The sequence below is a fragment of the Pelodiscus sinensis genome, chromosome 10, assembly GCF_052426305.1.
Source record: "Pelodiscus sinensis isolate ZL-2025 chromosome 10, ASM5242630v1, whole genome shotgun sequence".
Classification (NCBI taxonomy): Eukaryota; Metazoa; Chordata; order Testudines; family Trionychidae; genus Pelodiscus; species Pelodiscus sinensis.
Window position 1 is genome coordinate 23412080 of NC_143061.1, and position 15258 is coordinate 23427337.

The 15258-nt window shown below is 39.2% G+C and overlaps 1 protein-coding gene across 5 annotated transcripts in view; it reads left to right on the forward strand.

Moving 5' to 3' along the window:
* Positions 1–15258, forward strand: part of IFT80 (intraflagellar transport 80) — a 160310-nt gene that overhangs the window by 81480 nt on the left and 63572 nt on the right. For all 5 annotated transcript variants that reach the window (XM_089780798.1, XM_089780800.1, XM_075937828.2 and 2 more), the window contains 2 exons: positions 1211–1300; positions 5105–5242. In XM_089780798.1, coding sequence (XP_089636924.1) covers positions 1211–1300; positions 5105–5242 — 228 coding nt within the window. The remainder of the gene's footprint in view (positions 1–1210; positions 1301–5104; positions 5243–15258) is intronic.

Here is a 15258-nt window from a genome sequence, read left to right on the forward strand (position 1 = left end):
CTTTCTTGTTTGAATCAGCTGTTGAACGTAGTAACGTGCCAGTGAGATCATGCTAACGAAGCGTGGGATATTTAAATCCCCGCTTCATTAGCAATTTCGGTATCCTACATTTGCATTCCTAGCTCGAACTAGGGAGCAAGTGTAGACATACCCTTACAGTCTATTTCCTCTTCGTGGTTACAGCTTGGGAGTCACCTAAATAGAATGGCCATAAAGAAGTATTCGAAGAAGAAAAAATGGTTACTTATCTCAAAACTGTTCTTCGAGAAGTGTTGCTTAGGTCCATTCCAAATCCCAACCACCTCCCCTTCCTTGGAACGTCTGGCAAGAAGGAACTAAGGGGATGAAGGGCCAGCAGGAGTATATATGTGCCATAATAGTAGCACCACTCCAGGGGCACCCAGGCTGGTCCAACAAGTACTGCTAAGGGTAAAAAGCATCTAGAACTTGTGCACACAGCGTGCACACCTAAATGGAATGGACATAAGCAATACATCTCAAAGAACAACAGTTATGAGGTAAGTAATCATTTTTTATGTAGACTTTACCTATATACAAATACATGTCATGTTAATATTCTTGATAAAGTTATCTATTGATAGATGTAAACAATAAAATGATATTTTAAATGGGGAGCACACAAATAAATGGCCATTTAAAAAGAAATTAAAAATAGAAATAGGTCCATATTTTAAAAGATGAAAGAACAGTTGTAAGCTGCTGTTGAAAAAAACAGAATTAGGAAGAGGCCTAACCAGAATAATAGTTTCAAGGAGAGGTTTAAAATAAAAACCAGAAATTTTGAATAAATAGAATATGCTTCCTTTTTTTTTTTTATAGCTTCAGGGGGTAGCCACGTTAGTCTGTACAGGATACATTTTAAAAACAAAAACTGATCTGGTAGAACTTTATAAACTAACAAAACATATAGATGGCATAAGGCGCTTTCATGGGTATATCCCACTTCTTCAGATGACCAGAGTTTAGAAAAAGGAAGATGCAAGTGCTTTAATATTAAATTTAAAAAAATCCTCCGATAGTTTGGAACATTCAAATTATGGAGACTCTTCGACATAATGTCAGTGCATAAACTCATTAACCTCACTCCTTCTGATTGCTTATTATTGCTTATTGTTTAAATGATAGAAATAATAGTAAAAGCAATTGCTAGATTTAAATGTATATTTAATTAATTTATTTTTCCTCTCAGTGGAAAGCCCATGATGGAATTATTTTAAAACTTGATTGGAATTCAGTCAATGACCTTATCCTATCTGCTGGTGAAGACTGTAAATATAAGGTGTGTATTATTTAACTTTAATTACAGTGGGTTAAATTATTTAAATAAATGTTTTTAAAGCAGGATCTGAGTAACAATACTAGGCACTACTAATATTCTCCAACCTTCACAAGACCTTCAAATTCAAAACCAATTAGATAGAAAAATTTCAGTGCAATTAGAAGCTTCTCAGTTTTCAGGAAATGGAAGGTACACTGAATGAAAATATTCCTAGCACATGTGAACGTAATACTGTTTCAAATGGGACTACATCAGTGCTTGCTAGGTACCTTTTAAACACAACAGCAAGTTTTATATGGAGCAATTAGAACACAACACTCCAGAGCACTGTACTTTGTTCTCCTCAAGTATGCATTTCTGTACCATGTGAACAAGCCCTGGCTACCGAAGGCATATTAAGACTATGATATGAACTAAGAAAAGTACAAGAAAATACAACTAAACGGAAAACACAGTTTGTCCTGTCATCTAAATGCAGGATAGTTCTGTAGGAAAATTGTGTAGACAGCACACTGTTCTCTGTCAGTAATAGAAGACATGGTTTTTTCCCCTTTAATTGTGGACTTATGTTCATTATTTGGTATCTGAATTCTAATATTCATTTGTGTGCTGTGATTTTTTTAAAAGTCTTTTCAGTTATATAGCTTTTCTGTTTAAATCTTCTCTCATATTTTTGCATACAGTGAATAGACTTGCTATTAATATACTAGTTACAATGGCTCAGATTATTCCCTCTTTAGAATAAGGAACTGTCAAATAATCTATCTGAACCTGGCAAATACCTAAGAAATGACAGGCGTCCAACAGCCATCTTCAGCCAAAGCCCCATACCACTGCTATCTCTCTGACTCCATAAAGAGGGGGATTGATGTGCAAATATATCCCCATGCCTGTCATGTTCTCCCGCAACTCACACATTCCCAACTTCTCCTAAATTCTTTTCTATTTTCTGCACAGACCTGGGGTTCTGGAGTGAGTCTGAGACTGGGGAACTGTGCAGATGAAGGGTATGATAGAAGAGACAAGGGAAGAGGAGATGTGCATGTGGATGATCTCTTTATGTGGTTCTTAAAGGATATCAATTGGGCCAATAGATTTTAATTACTCTTGTTTTATTTTTAAAAAATGTCTATTTTTGTCATAAGCATATTGTACATCAAAATAAAAATTTAAAAAGCTCAAATTTGATATAAAGAAATTAGAGAGACAAGATATGCAAGGTAATATAATTTAATGGGCCAACTTCTATTGGTGAAAGAGACACTTTTGAACTACACAGTACTCTTCTTCAGATCTGAGAAAAGTAGTCAGTGTCAAAGCTAAATGCAAGGTGGAATAAATTGTTTAGCATAAATCGTTTACACACATTATAAGAAACCATTTGTTGTAATTACAAAGAAATGACATTTGATAGGAAAAATTGGTGGAAAATGTAAGAAATATTTAAGTTTAAATTTTGTCTGCTATATTTGCCACTGTATAGGAGGGAAAATAGAAGTAAAATGATAATTTAAAGAAGTGACTGTCATTGAAATGAGGATTAGTAATATTCTGTGACCATTTCATTGATGAAATAAATGAGAACTGAGAAGAAGAAAGAAGAAGAGAAATTAAGAATACACTGAACTATAAAGAAAAAGAAAGGAGAACTAAAATATTTGTCTAAAATGTGTTAACAACCCAATATAACCTCAAATGCTTTTCCTACTCTACAAAAACTATTAGGCTACGTCTACACTGGCATGATTTTCCATTAAAAGCATTTTCGGAAAAGCGCATCTAGATTGGCAGGATGCTTTACCGCAAAAGCACTTTTTGCGGAAAAGCGTCCGTGGCCAATCTAGACGCGCTTTTCCGCAAAAAAGCCCTGATTGCCATTTTCGCGATCGGGGCTTTTTTGCGGAAAACAAATCTCTGCTGTCTATACTGGCCCTTTTGCGCAAAAGTTTTTCAGAAAAAGACTTTGCCCGAACGGGAGCAGCATAGTATTTCCGCAAAAGCACTGTCAATCTTACATGAGATCGTCAGTGCTTTTGCGGAAATTCAAGCGGCCAGTGTAGACAGCTGACAAGTTTTTCCGCAAAAGCAGATGATTTTGCGGAAAAACTTGCCCATCTAGACGCAGCCTTAGAGTTCAGCCTGAGCAAAGAAAAACTTTAAAAAGAAAAATTATGAAAGGACTTTTTTAGCTATTGCTCTCATTTCAAAAACATATTTTTAAACCAATCTAAGATCCGTTTTAGAAATAGTTTTAAATCTGTGTAAAATTATATTTTTATCATTTTACAATTCCGTATAATGAAAACTTAATTTGTATTTTGATTACTTAATAGAAAAACTCATGTATATGAAAACTTTTATAAGCATCTAAGGTACTTACTTATTAATGCATAAAGTATTCTTGCTGGCATTCTGCTTGCACTGTCATTGGAGGTTTCCAAATTACATATTTCACAGAGAACTTCATTATCTTTTTATAGAGAAAAATAACAATATTTTTCATAATTTTAAGATTCATCTGTAAGAGTCACTTACTTCACACAAACAGCTTGGGAAATGAGATGGAAATACTTACCTTTCACATATTCTTCATTTCAGAAGACATCACTCATTTTAGTCCCAAAGTTACCTATGTTCCACACAAATTTGTCATCCACTTGCTAGTAGTGAAAAATGTTTACAACAAAAATAAAGAATCATGACATTGAGGTAACAGGTTATTTTACATTACAGGAGTAAATCCCAAAGCATTTTAAGTTTTTTACATGCATAATTTCTTCTGTGCCTCATATTCTCCTCTCTTTTTGGGTTTCAGCAGGTTGCAAGGCATTTGAGACTGTAGAGCCATAAAAATTCTGTTCTCTGTCCCCTGGCTTGACTTGCTGACTGGCTGCTTATAATTAATATTTTATAATTGATATTACTATTTAAATAGAATGATGAAAAACTATTTAGGAAACATACAGGTTTAGGAAAAACATACAGTAATTCGCCAAGAAACAACTACCGGTAATTAATAGCGCAGATTATGGATATCAATGCCAGGTTGAACCTCTCTAGTCTGGAATTCTTGGGACCTGACCAGTTCCGAACAAGAGAATTTTCTGGACTACTGGAGGTCAGTATTATCTAGCAGCATTACCAATGCTTCCACTGATTGCGGGGCTGGTAGAGGACGTTTAGAAGTAAATTAAAACTAAATAACAGCACAGTACACTGAAAGCTGAGACCAACTGTATGGGACCGTGGGAAATTTGGCCACGTCCATGAAGAGTGGACAGCTGGCTAACTAAAATCATTCTGGACAATGGATGTTTCTGGATCAGGAAGTTTTGGATTAGAGAGGTTCAACCTGTATACTATTTCCTATATTTTAGCAAAACAAATCTGACTTCAGGTAAAAATTATTTTTGTGACAAGCTTGTTTTCCAACTTGATGGAGGAGAATGCATTAGGATAACAGAAATAGAAATCTGATTTTACAAAACATTTGTAGCTACAAAATCTTGAGATGATACACAAAAGGGTCCAACCTTGCGGTCCAGAATTGACTTAATTGGAAACTGGGTATGCACAGTATGCAGGATTGGGCCCAGCAATTATTTTATGTATATACTGTAAACATACGCACATACAAAAATCTGACTTTTAAATGCATTAGATATCCTTTTAATGTAGCAATTTGTTTAAAAAAATAAATGTGTTTCTATAAATTAAAATATTTTCAGCTGAGGAAATGATGCCTGTAAAATATGAAGGATATGTACAAAATAAATTCAGACTAATTTATTTTTTCTTTCTTAGGTGTGGGATAGTTATGGTCGTCTACTGTACAGCTCTCAGCCTCATGATTATCCTATAACTTCTATTGCCTGGGCTCCGGATGGAGAATTATTTGCTGTGGGGTCTTTTCATACTTTGCGCCTTTGTGATAAAACTGGGGTAAGTAACAACTCTGACAAAGAACAGATATAGTGTTGAGCAAATTTATTAAAATATAGTTAAGTATTTCAGAGAACACACATAAGCATAATTTCATTTGTACAGAATAGTCCTGACTTCCCCTGAGTGCTTCTGACGAAGTGATTGTGTCATTTGTCTATTGTATTTGTCTCTGTATTTAGTGTTTTTTTGTGAACACTTTACAGTATTGTGGGGGGGTCAGCTAATTCTAATATAGAATATATCATTCTTTCTTCACACCATTGATTGTTACACCTTCATTATTTTTATGCTTCACAAATATATTTTTCAGATTCTTTACCAGATCAGTGTATAATTCTTATTATTTACCTTCTAAAGATATGAGTAGTCCTGTAGCAATTTATAACAGAAAAAGAAGGTTTTTCCTTTTTTCTCCATTCTCATCTGAGGAAGTAGGTTTTGCCCACGAAAGCTCATGATACTAATATATTTGTTAGTTTCTAAGATGCTACAGGACAACTTGTTTCTTTAAAGTTACAGACTAACATAGCTATCCCCTGAGGCTTATAAAGATACTATCTACTTTGGAGTTTCATTCTGGCTTCTCATTCTTCCATAGCTAGACAGAGTAGGTAATGTATGTGTGTCACCATTCTGGAGGACATACTTCCATGCTGATTATTCTTGTTTAAAAAATAATGTGTTAATTCAATTTGTGACTGAACTCCTTGGGAGAGAATTGTATGTTTCTTGTTTTGTTTTACTTGCATTCTGCTGTATATTTCATGTGTTAGAAGTTTTGGAGGATGACCCAGCGTACGTTCATTTTAAGAACACTATCACAGCAGATTTGACAAAATGCAAAGAAGGTACCAACCTGAAATTTCTAAAAATAGCTACAGCACTCAAATGAAGGTTTAAGAATCTGGAGTTCTGTCCAAAATCTGAGAGGGACAAGGCGTGGAGCATGCTTCCAGAAGTCTTAATTAACAGTGTAACACTCCAGTACGGAAACTGTAGAACTGAACCACCAATGGCTACAAGTGTCATGCAAACTCCTGTTCTCATTTTCAGGGGACATTGTAAATAAGAAGCAAGCAGCATTATATCTTGTAAACAGTTGTATTTGTTTTAGTGATAGGTTGAACAAGAAGTAGGACCAAGTGGATTTATAGGTTCTAAAGTTTTACATTGTTTTGTTTTTCAGTGCAGTTATCTAACCAAAAAATGTCTACATTTGTAAGTTGCACTTTCACAATAAACAATTTACACTACAATACTTGTATGAGGTGAGCTGAAAGATACTACAGGTAGAACCTCTCTCATCTAGAACTCTCTCGTCCAGAAATATCTGTCATCCAGAATTATTTTATTTAGCCAGATTTCCATTTTTCATGGGTGTGGCCAAGTTTCCCACAGTCCCATAAAGTTTGTTTAAAGACAGCAGTCCTGGCTCTCAGTGTTCTGTGCTGTTATTTAGCTCTAATTTAACCCTAAATGTCCTCTACCAGCACAATAAGCAGTGGAAGTGTTGGCAATGCTGCTAGACAATATTGACCTCTTGTGGTCCAGAAAATTCTCACTTTTGGAACTGGTCAGGTCCCAAGAGTTCCGGATTAGAGAGGTTCAACCTGTATTTGGTTTTTATCATTTTACAGTGCAAATATTTGTAATAAAAAATATTAAGTGAGCACTGTACACTTTGTATTCTGTGTTGTAATAGAAATCAATATATTTGAAAATGTAGAAAAAACATCCAAAATATTTAATACATTTCAATTGTTATTTTATTGTTTAACAGCACGATTAGTCACAATTAATTTTTTGAGTTAATTGTATGAGTTAACTGTGATTAATCAACAGCTGTACTTCCAACACATGAGTTCATTCTGTTAGTGCTTTTAGACAGTTTTTGGTGCACTGATTTGGAAGTTTGGATACTTGGCACTTAAAAGACTTTTTTTCTTACATTTCTTTATTTCACCAAGCCACCCTTTCCTTGAACCCTGAGGAACGTAAGAACCTTCAAGAAATGTCAGTTAGGCCAAAGGATTTCAATCATGAGTTCTCTTGTCCTTTACCTTGGAGTTGAGTAAAGCATGTGTAAATGTGAGGTGTGCTCTGGAAATGTTACCCAGAGCCATCAAGTTTTCTACGGAGCACACAAAATCATTCCTGTAGATAACCTTGAGAGACTCCCATGTGTCCATTGTGCAGTTAGCTCCAGGGGCTTGCTCTTTCTAGCAGAGCATTCTGAGACTTTGCTGGTCCCACTCCTGTTAACACATAATACTGCTTTCCCATAGGGCCAGCAGAGCTACTTCATCAGTAGTCTTGAAAATACACAAATAATTTGTTCAGTACTATACTAGTACAGAAATCTAATTATTTTGATGAGACACTTTCTCTACAAAAGTACTGAGTATAGGTGGCACAAAGAGAGAGACATTGACCCCTTTGACACATCTCTGCTATGGTCCTTGACACTGAGCAAATTGAAAGCAAAATCACCATATTCCCCCATCATCTCTGGTGCTGCATTTTTAGAATCTAGGTGGAAGGAGTGTGTTTTCAAAATCTTGGATGGAAGCTCCCTGTGAGACACAGAATGCAAGCACTTTCCCCTCACTCCCTAGCGTCTGGGGAATGGGATGAAAAGCTAGCCACGTCCCAGAGCGCATGGATGCTGCCTCTGCTCCCCTCCCCTTCCAAAATGGCATCCTTGCTACTCTGATCTTTCAGGTTTGAAGCTGAGATTGGCTTGCATTTCATGCTGTTTGTTAGTTCTTCTTTTTAGAAATTCCTTGAGCTTCTTTTCATGAACAAGAATCTAGTGATTTTTTTAAAAGAAAGGATAATTGCTCACCTGTAATTTTACTACTTTGAAGATATTATCCGATAGTATTCTTTTCCTCTCTTACATGCAACCCCTCCCTCCTCTCAGATTCTGGTATATTTTCTGTTAACATGGTTTTTGGTTTGTTGTGTTAAATGGTGATTATTTTCTTTTTATTTTGTCAGTATTTTGATGGTACCATTTTTTTCTAACTTGGTTTGTGTTGGGAAGTTCTTGTTTCCCATTCAATTTAAGAATTCACCGGAAGGTTTTGGAGACTGTGAGTGTATCTAGACTACAGGCTTTTGTCGACGAAACTATACCTGCGTCTACACTACCGCTGCGTTCTGTCAGAACGCGGCAGTTTTGTCAACAGCGGTAAACCTCTTTTTACGAGGAAGAACGCCTTTGTCGACAGAGATCTGTTGACAAACGGTGGGTGTGGATGCAGAGAGCCAGTTCTGTTGACAAAAAAGGCCTCCAGGAAGAAGCCCTGATGGACAGTCTAGCCTTTACAGGTACAGCACCTCTGGGGTTCCTGGCCACAGCCTCTTAAAGACACAGGCACGCAGACAGACCTTGCTGTCCCTGGCAGCTAGCCAGAGCACCTGTGACACCCATGTCCCAGCCTCAAGGCCCCCTTGGCCCTTCTCAGGACAGAGACAAGGACCCACCCAGGGCACCAAAAGGTGGACACCAGCCTGGTCAGGGCCAAAAATCAAAAACCTCCTAGAGCTCTGGTCTCAGGAAGAAGCCCTGCAGGCCCTGCAAACATGCCGCAGGAATGCGGACATTTATGAGCGCCTGGCCCAGGGACTGGCCACCAAAGGGCATCACCCCCGCACCATGGCACAAGTCAGGGCCAAGGTAAAGGAGCTGCGGCAGGGATATGCCAGTGCTTGGGACAAGAGCTCCCGCTCTGGGGCAACCCCCGAGACTTGCCCTTACTACGAGGAGTTGGAGCAGATCCTGGGCTGTTGGGATGCCCAGACTCCACTGCGTGTGGTGGAGTCCTGATTACCCCACCACATCGTGGACCAACCCCTCATGAGGGATGAAGGCCAGGCTGGAGAGGCGGGAGAGTAGCACAAGGAGGAGGAAGAGAAGGCAGCAGGGACTCAGACCCCAGAGGCCTTCCAGATGTCCGTGGACATTGGGGAGGGAACATCAGGTGAGTGCTTTGAGGGGTCACCACACACAGGCGTGTTGGCAGTGTGTGGGGCCAGCTAGCCCCATTGCCACTGTGGGGCCCCTGTGAGGCTTTCAGGCCACTGCCCAACTCACATGCGGTGTCACGTGTAACAGCCCTGAGTCTCCTGTCCAAAGGAGAGCCCCTGACAGCCACGGCATGCCCCCGGGACAGCAGGGGTGCACACAGACAATGATTGTCTCCTCTTTTCCTCCACAACTGGATCCTCTACCCAACAGGGGAGCACCACACCTGCCCCACCACCATCCCGGACCCATGGCACCCGCAGGCATTGGCCTGTGTACACGGACCTGCTGAGAGAGCACGTTATGGCCCTGCAGGACCTCAACAGGACCCTCCAGCAGAGGACGGAGGCAGAGGCCAAGTGGCGCACCAGGCTGCTAGACGAGCTGGCTCAGTAGCGCACTACCATCTGTGCCACAATGAGGGAGCTCTTTGCCTTGCCTGCCCCTGTCATGGGCACTGCTCCTCCTGCATGCCAGGCCCCTGCTCCTCCAGCTCCTCCAGCCCCTTCCTTCCCCCCCAGTTCCCCTTTCCTCCCCAGCCCCATCTGCTCCCAAACCCTCACAGGCCCAACAGCTGCCTCCCCCTCCCCCGCTCCTGCCCAGGCCAGGACTAGGTCTTACTCCACCCGATCCCAAGGCCATGGTGATGCCAGGACACAGGAAGCTGGCAGGACCCTGCGATCAGGGAAGCAGCAGCCTACTTGAGCTCTCTTCCCCTCTCCAGGTTTTCAGTCCCCAACCACCCCAGTTAAAGGTCATTCAGTTGTATAACAAAATCTTTATTTTTGAGTGAAAGATTTACCTTTACACATTTGAACAGTACACAGAGAATTCTTCATCGAGTAGTGTCCCCGAGGGTGCTCCACTCGAGGTGCTGGGCTCGTCCCGGCGCCGCAAACCAGAGGAATTTTCACTAGCAGTAGCCCCCTACCGGACCGCGCATGCGCGAGTGCCCCTTCGCACCTTTCATCTGAGCGCGGTCCGGTCTTGTCAGTTTCCTCCCAACCGGAAGCATCTGAAAGACATAAATAGAAGCTCCGAAGCAGGGAGGAGGGTGGGACATGGAGCACCCATGGGGACACACATCTCGAAGAACAGATGTTACTGCACCGGGTGAGTAACTCTCTTTTCTTCATCGAGTAGTGTCCCCGAGGGTGCTCTACTCGAGGTGAGTACACAGCAGTGGTCCAACGTGACATGAGTGCTTCGGACCTATCGCCTTCGGGCTGTAGACAAGAAATTATATGTGATTTTAAAACACTGAATTTTTACTTTATTTTGCTGTGATGTGCAACTTTATTTCTGTTGATTTTAAAAATGTTTTATATCAGTTCCTCACAGATTTTTCTCATTAGCTGTGGTAATTCTAATTTAATTTATTATAATTTATTTTAAATAAGATTGAACTAATTTTAATGGGGAAAAAATTGACAACCAGTATTTTCTCATCAGCACATACCATGCTAAAGGGTTTTGTCAACATTTTACTGCAGCTAGTTTTGTTTTACAGAAGACTGACTTTATTCCTGGTTTACTACACAACTCTTTAAGAAGCAAAGACATTAACAGTAGCTAAAGCCAGATGCTATCTACTGTTCAGCAGCCTGCAACAATAATTTATTAGGTTAGCATTGAGAAGTCTTGCTTCTTTATGCAAGTTTTTTCACTGACATCTAAATGTAAATAATTGCTAAAGACTTAGCCACTCTAGCACTGGGGGAGAAGGGAGAATGAGTCACATACCACCAGAGTGATAGTGTTTGAAGAGAACCAGACCTAGCTTTACTGGTCAACACAGACATTTTTATTGTGTCTGATGTAATGGAGCTGTGTCAGCAAATTGCTCCTCAGGGAATCATCAGGAGATATAGGTATCATTAACCCTTCTCTAGCATATGCATTTAGTTACATGGCATAATTTAATTAAAACTTTCATATAATATTCTTTGCCTACTTTTCACATATTTCTAATTTGCTTTTATGCCTCATCAGTTTTATGCATAAAAAGAAAATTGCAAACAGTAAGCAGATTAACTTTGTCACTTTAAGAAAACTTGAGGAAGCTGTTGTACTGTTTATAGCACTCATAACTGAAGGAAAGTAATGTGGCTGCCACACAATAACTGTTTTGCTTACTATTTTATGTTGTAATTGTATTCACTGTCTGCTTTTGGCTCCTCTGAGTGCTCCAAGATCATCAACAGTAAATGGTAACATTTAAAAAGTAAACATATCTGTATTAATAGGTTGAATAGAGATAATTTTCTTCAGTTTATCCACCTTTTTTTAAGAATCTGATTCCTTAAACCGAGAGCAATGCTTAAAATGTTCAGTCCTGCTTGCTGAGTGACTTTCTGTGGCTTTACAAACTTCCCTAAGCAAGGCCGTGTCCAGACTCAGGGGTTTTTTCGGGAAAAGTAGCCTTTTCCCGAAAAAACTTCCCCTGCGTCCAGACTCAAGCCGCGTTCTTTCGAAATTATTTCGAAAGAACGCGGCTTTTCTTTCGATGGCGGTAAACCTCATTTCACGAGGAAGAACGCCTTCTTTCAAAAGTTCCTCTTTCGAAAGAAGGCGTTCTTCAATGTAAAGAGGCCGTCTTCGAAAGAGAGCATCCAGACTCGCTGGGTGCTCTCTTTCGAAAAAGCGGATTTCTCTTTCGAAAGATCCGCCTGCAGTCTAGACGTGATCTTTCGAAAGAGGCTCTTTCGAAAGATGCTTTCGAAAGAAGCCTGCAGTCTAGACATAGCCCAAGAGTGATCATGTCATAGTGCATATAGGACATAGAAGATAGGAAGGATTGAAAACTACTAGTGTTTTCCCTTGCCCTAATTACAGGAAATTGATCTCACCTAATTCCAAAGAAAGGGTGCTTGTTCAGTGCTTCAGAGAATGAAAGAGGTAAATATAACAATTTATGCAAGACTTGAAAATGAAGTATAGAGAGCTAATAAACTGCTTCATCTTTTCATATACATATTTTTATGAATATCAGCAGGTACTAGCTATGATGGATAGGAAATCTGTTTTAATACTTTTGAAAGTGTCTTCTATGTGTTTGTTTTAATAATGTTTTAAAATTATTCAGTATTTCCACTAGTGATTAATTTGCCCTTATTGAGAATGGTGCTGTATATTATTTTAGGTATTTTGATTTTGTTTTACTGTTTATTCAGTTGATTTAAGCTTCACGTTTATTTTATTTCTTGTTGAATATCTTTTTGGCTGACGGTACTTTTTTCTGTGCATGTATTTTTGTGACTTATTGCTCAAACATATTTTCCTAATAGATAGTTGACTGATCTGTTGCTCAATTTTCCCACTTGTTTTCATTTTCTGAACTTAATTTCACTATATTCAACATGATAGACCACTCCTGCTTTATAATGCAAGCAACTCTTTGTACATTAAAACAACTAATTCAGGGACCGAGCAACTGTACGGGTCATAAAAGCTTTGTTCTTTATTGTAGAAGTGATTAACGCCATTTTACTTTAGCTATTATACATATTTGTTTGCTTCCATAATGTTGTTTCTCTATATAATTCTCTGGCTGTATATATACAATTCTGATAATAATTTTATAAAAATATTTGGCATATGTAGTAAAAAATTGCAGAATTTTGCCTAATATGTTGTGAAAAAGTGATTGAGAAATGCTCTGCAGTGGTGACTTTTTCTTTTGTAGTGTGAAACATCTTGTCCACAGTTCTATAGAGTTTAATGCTGCTGGGATTTCTATTATAAAACCAAATATTGAAAGAGTTATAACTACATGATTATACATTTTCTTCAAGTTGTGAGACTTTTGAGAGAACATCTTAAATAAATGTAATAGAAGTCGTGATTTTCATTAATGTGAACTAATGTACTATTAAAATTTACACTGTGATTTATATTGGTGACTATTACTGTTTTAAAAGATAACGTGACTGAGAAATTAACATTTGGAAATTGACTACTGCATGTACACAGTAAATACTTTTTAATAACATTTTAATTGTGACATGGGTTAATATAAATTAAATCAAATTAGAAATCCTAAGAAATCTGTAGTATATACTGGGATTTGATCTCAATCTTTACTGATACATCTATATGTGTTTTAATATTGCCAAATTCAAAAGTCAAAACTAGCACATCAGGGTTTTCCATTTAGTATCCCTGTGATTACATCTGCATTTATTAACAATGATGGGATGGGATTCTCAACGAGATAACAATTATTGAATCCAGATTTTCCATTACATTATACTGGTAGCTAATCCCTTCCAGAGTAGCACAGTTTGATTTACTAGAACTGCCTGGATGGGATCCATTTCAGTGTAACTTTTGGAAGAAAGCTAATGTATTTGAATAAGCTGTAGAGGGTGATACTCGTGAAGAGTGACACTGTCTTATCCATGGTGCTGGAACATACAATGAAGGTGCTGAAAGGGACTTTTTATCTCACACCTCTTTACTACTATCTGTGCCCCACAAAACCTCAGAGATGGAGCCGGGAGCGGGGTCATGATTCTGGTGAGGAGAAGAGAGACACAGACCGAGATAAGGAGGTCAAAGCCAGGACCCCACATCGGGGTGTGAGAGCAGAGCCCCTGGTGCGGAGTAGGAATGTAAGCAATTAGTCGCACTCTCCCCCTACCCCCGCCTCTGTATCAGAAGCAGCAAAGATGGGGAGAAGCTGGTGCTGGGGGAGCCAGCTTAAAAGCCGATTTCCCCCTCACTCCCCAGCACCATCTCCACAGTGCGTGGGGTGGGCAGAGGAGGCAGAGCTGCAACAATCCTAGGGGCGGTGTGAGCCCAGACTGTTCAGTCCCAGTTTGCTCTGCACCCAGGAGCTAACCCTGCTTTAAATGTAGTAAGTGCCCCGTGATGGTGGGAAGACATTTGTGCAAACCTTTGAAACTACAGTGTATTTTCAGATGCTAGACATCTCCTGAGCTCCTTGTATGTGGTATTTCAACTTTATGTCTTGTAGTCTCTATTGCTCTAATTTAAAAAAAAATCAAATGTAAAAGAAACCTAAATTTTCTTTTTTTTAATGTTGAAAAACAAAATCCTGAAGCAGTAATTTTCTCCATATCAGTTGAACTCCCAGCATTTGCTCCATCGTTGCCCCAAAAGCCCTGTTGTACAGGATTTACCTGCTACTACACAGTTTTATTGAGTTCATGCTATATCAAGTGTTAAGCCTTTCCATTCCCCTCTATGGTGAGGGAGATGGTGACCTTTCAGATTTACAGGAATATGTACAGCAACACAAAATGTCAAATGGAAATTTGAGTGACACTATTGTTCTTTGAGTAGTGTCCCTATAGTGTAAGTACTCCACTTTAGGTGTGCGTGCCCTTGTTAGGTGATTTTCAATTAGCAGTGTGTGTTCAGCCCACACATGCACCGTATGCCTTCTAATGCTGGATGCTGAGACTCTGTAGGGGTTTGCAGATGAACTCCCCACACACAGTTCCTTATCAGCCACTTTGATCTGAGATAGAGAACTAGTGTGTCTGCTTTGAGCATGTGTCAGGTTTTCTAATATTTCTGTAGTCATTAAGATAGTTGTTAGTATAATTGTATCAGAGGGGTAGCCGTGTTAGTCTGAATCTGCAAAAGCAACGAGGAGTCCTGTGGCACCTTATAGACTAACTGAAGTGTAGGAGCATAAGCTTTCGTGGGCAAAGACCCACTTCATCAGACGCATCTGACGAAGTGGGTCTTTGCCACGAAAGCTTATGCTCCTACACTTCAGTTAGTATAATTGTAGTTAATTATATGAGAAGTTAATTCATGAGAAGATTGTTTTACCCCTCTTCCCTTTTGGAGGAAACTTATTTTTTCCTGGCAGAACGTGGCTGGCTCATCAGGTTTCAAATATTGTGTCTCCTGCTGAGAGACTATACCTATGAGGAACAGTCTAAGTGTGTCACTTGCTAGGGGGAGTCCTATATCTCCCAGAAGTGCAACATCTGTCTGACCTTCAAAT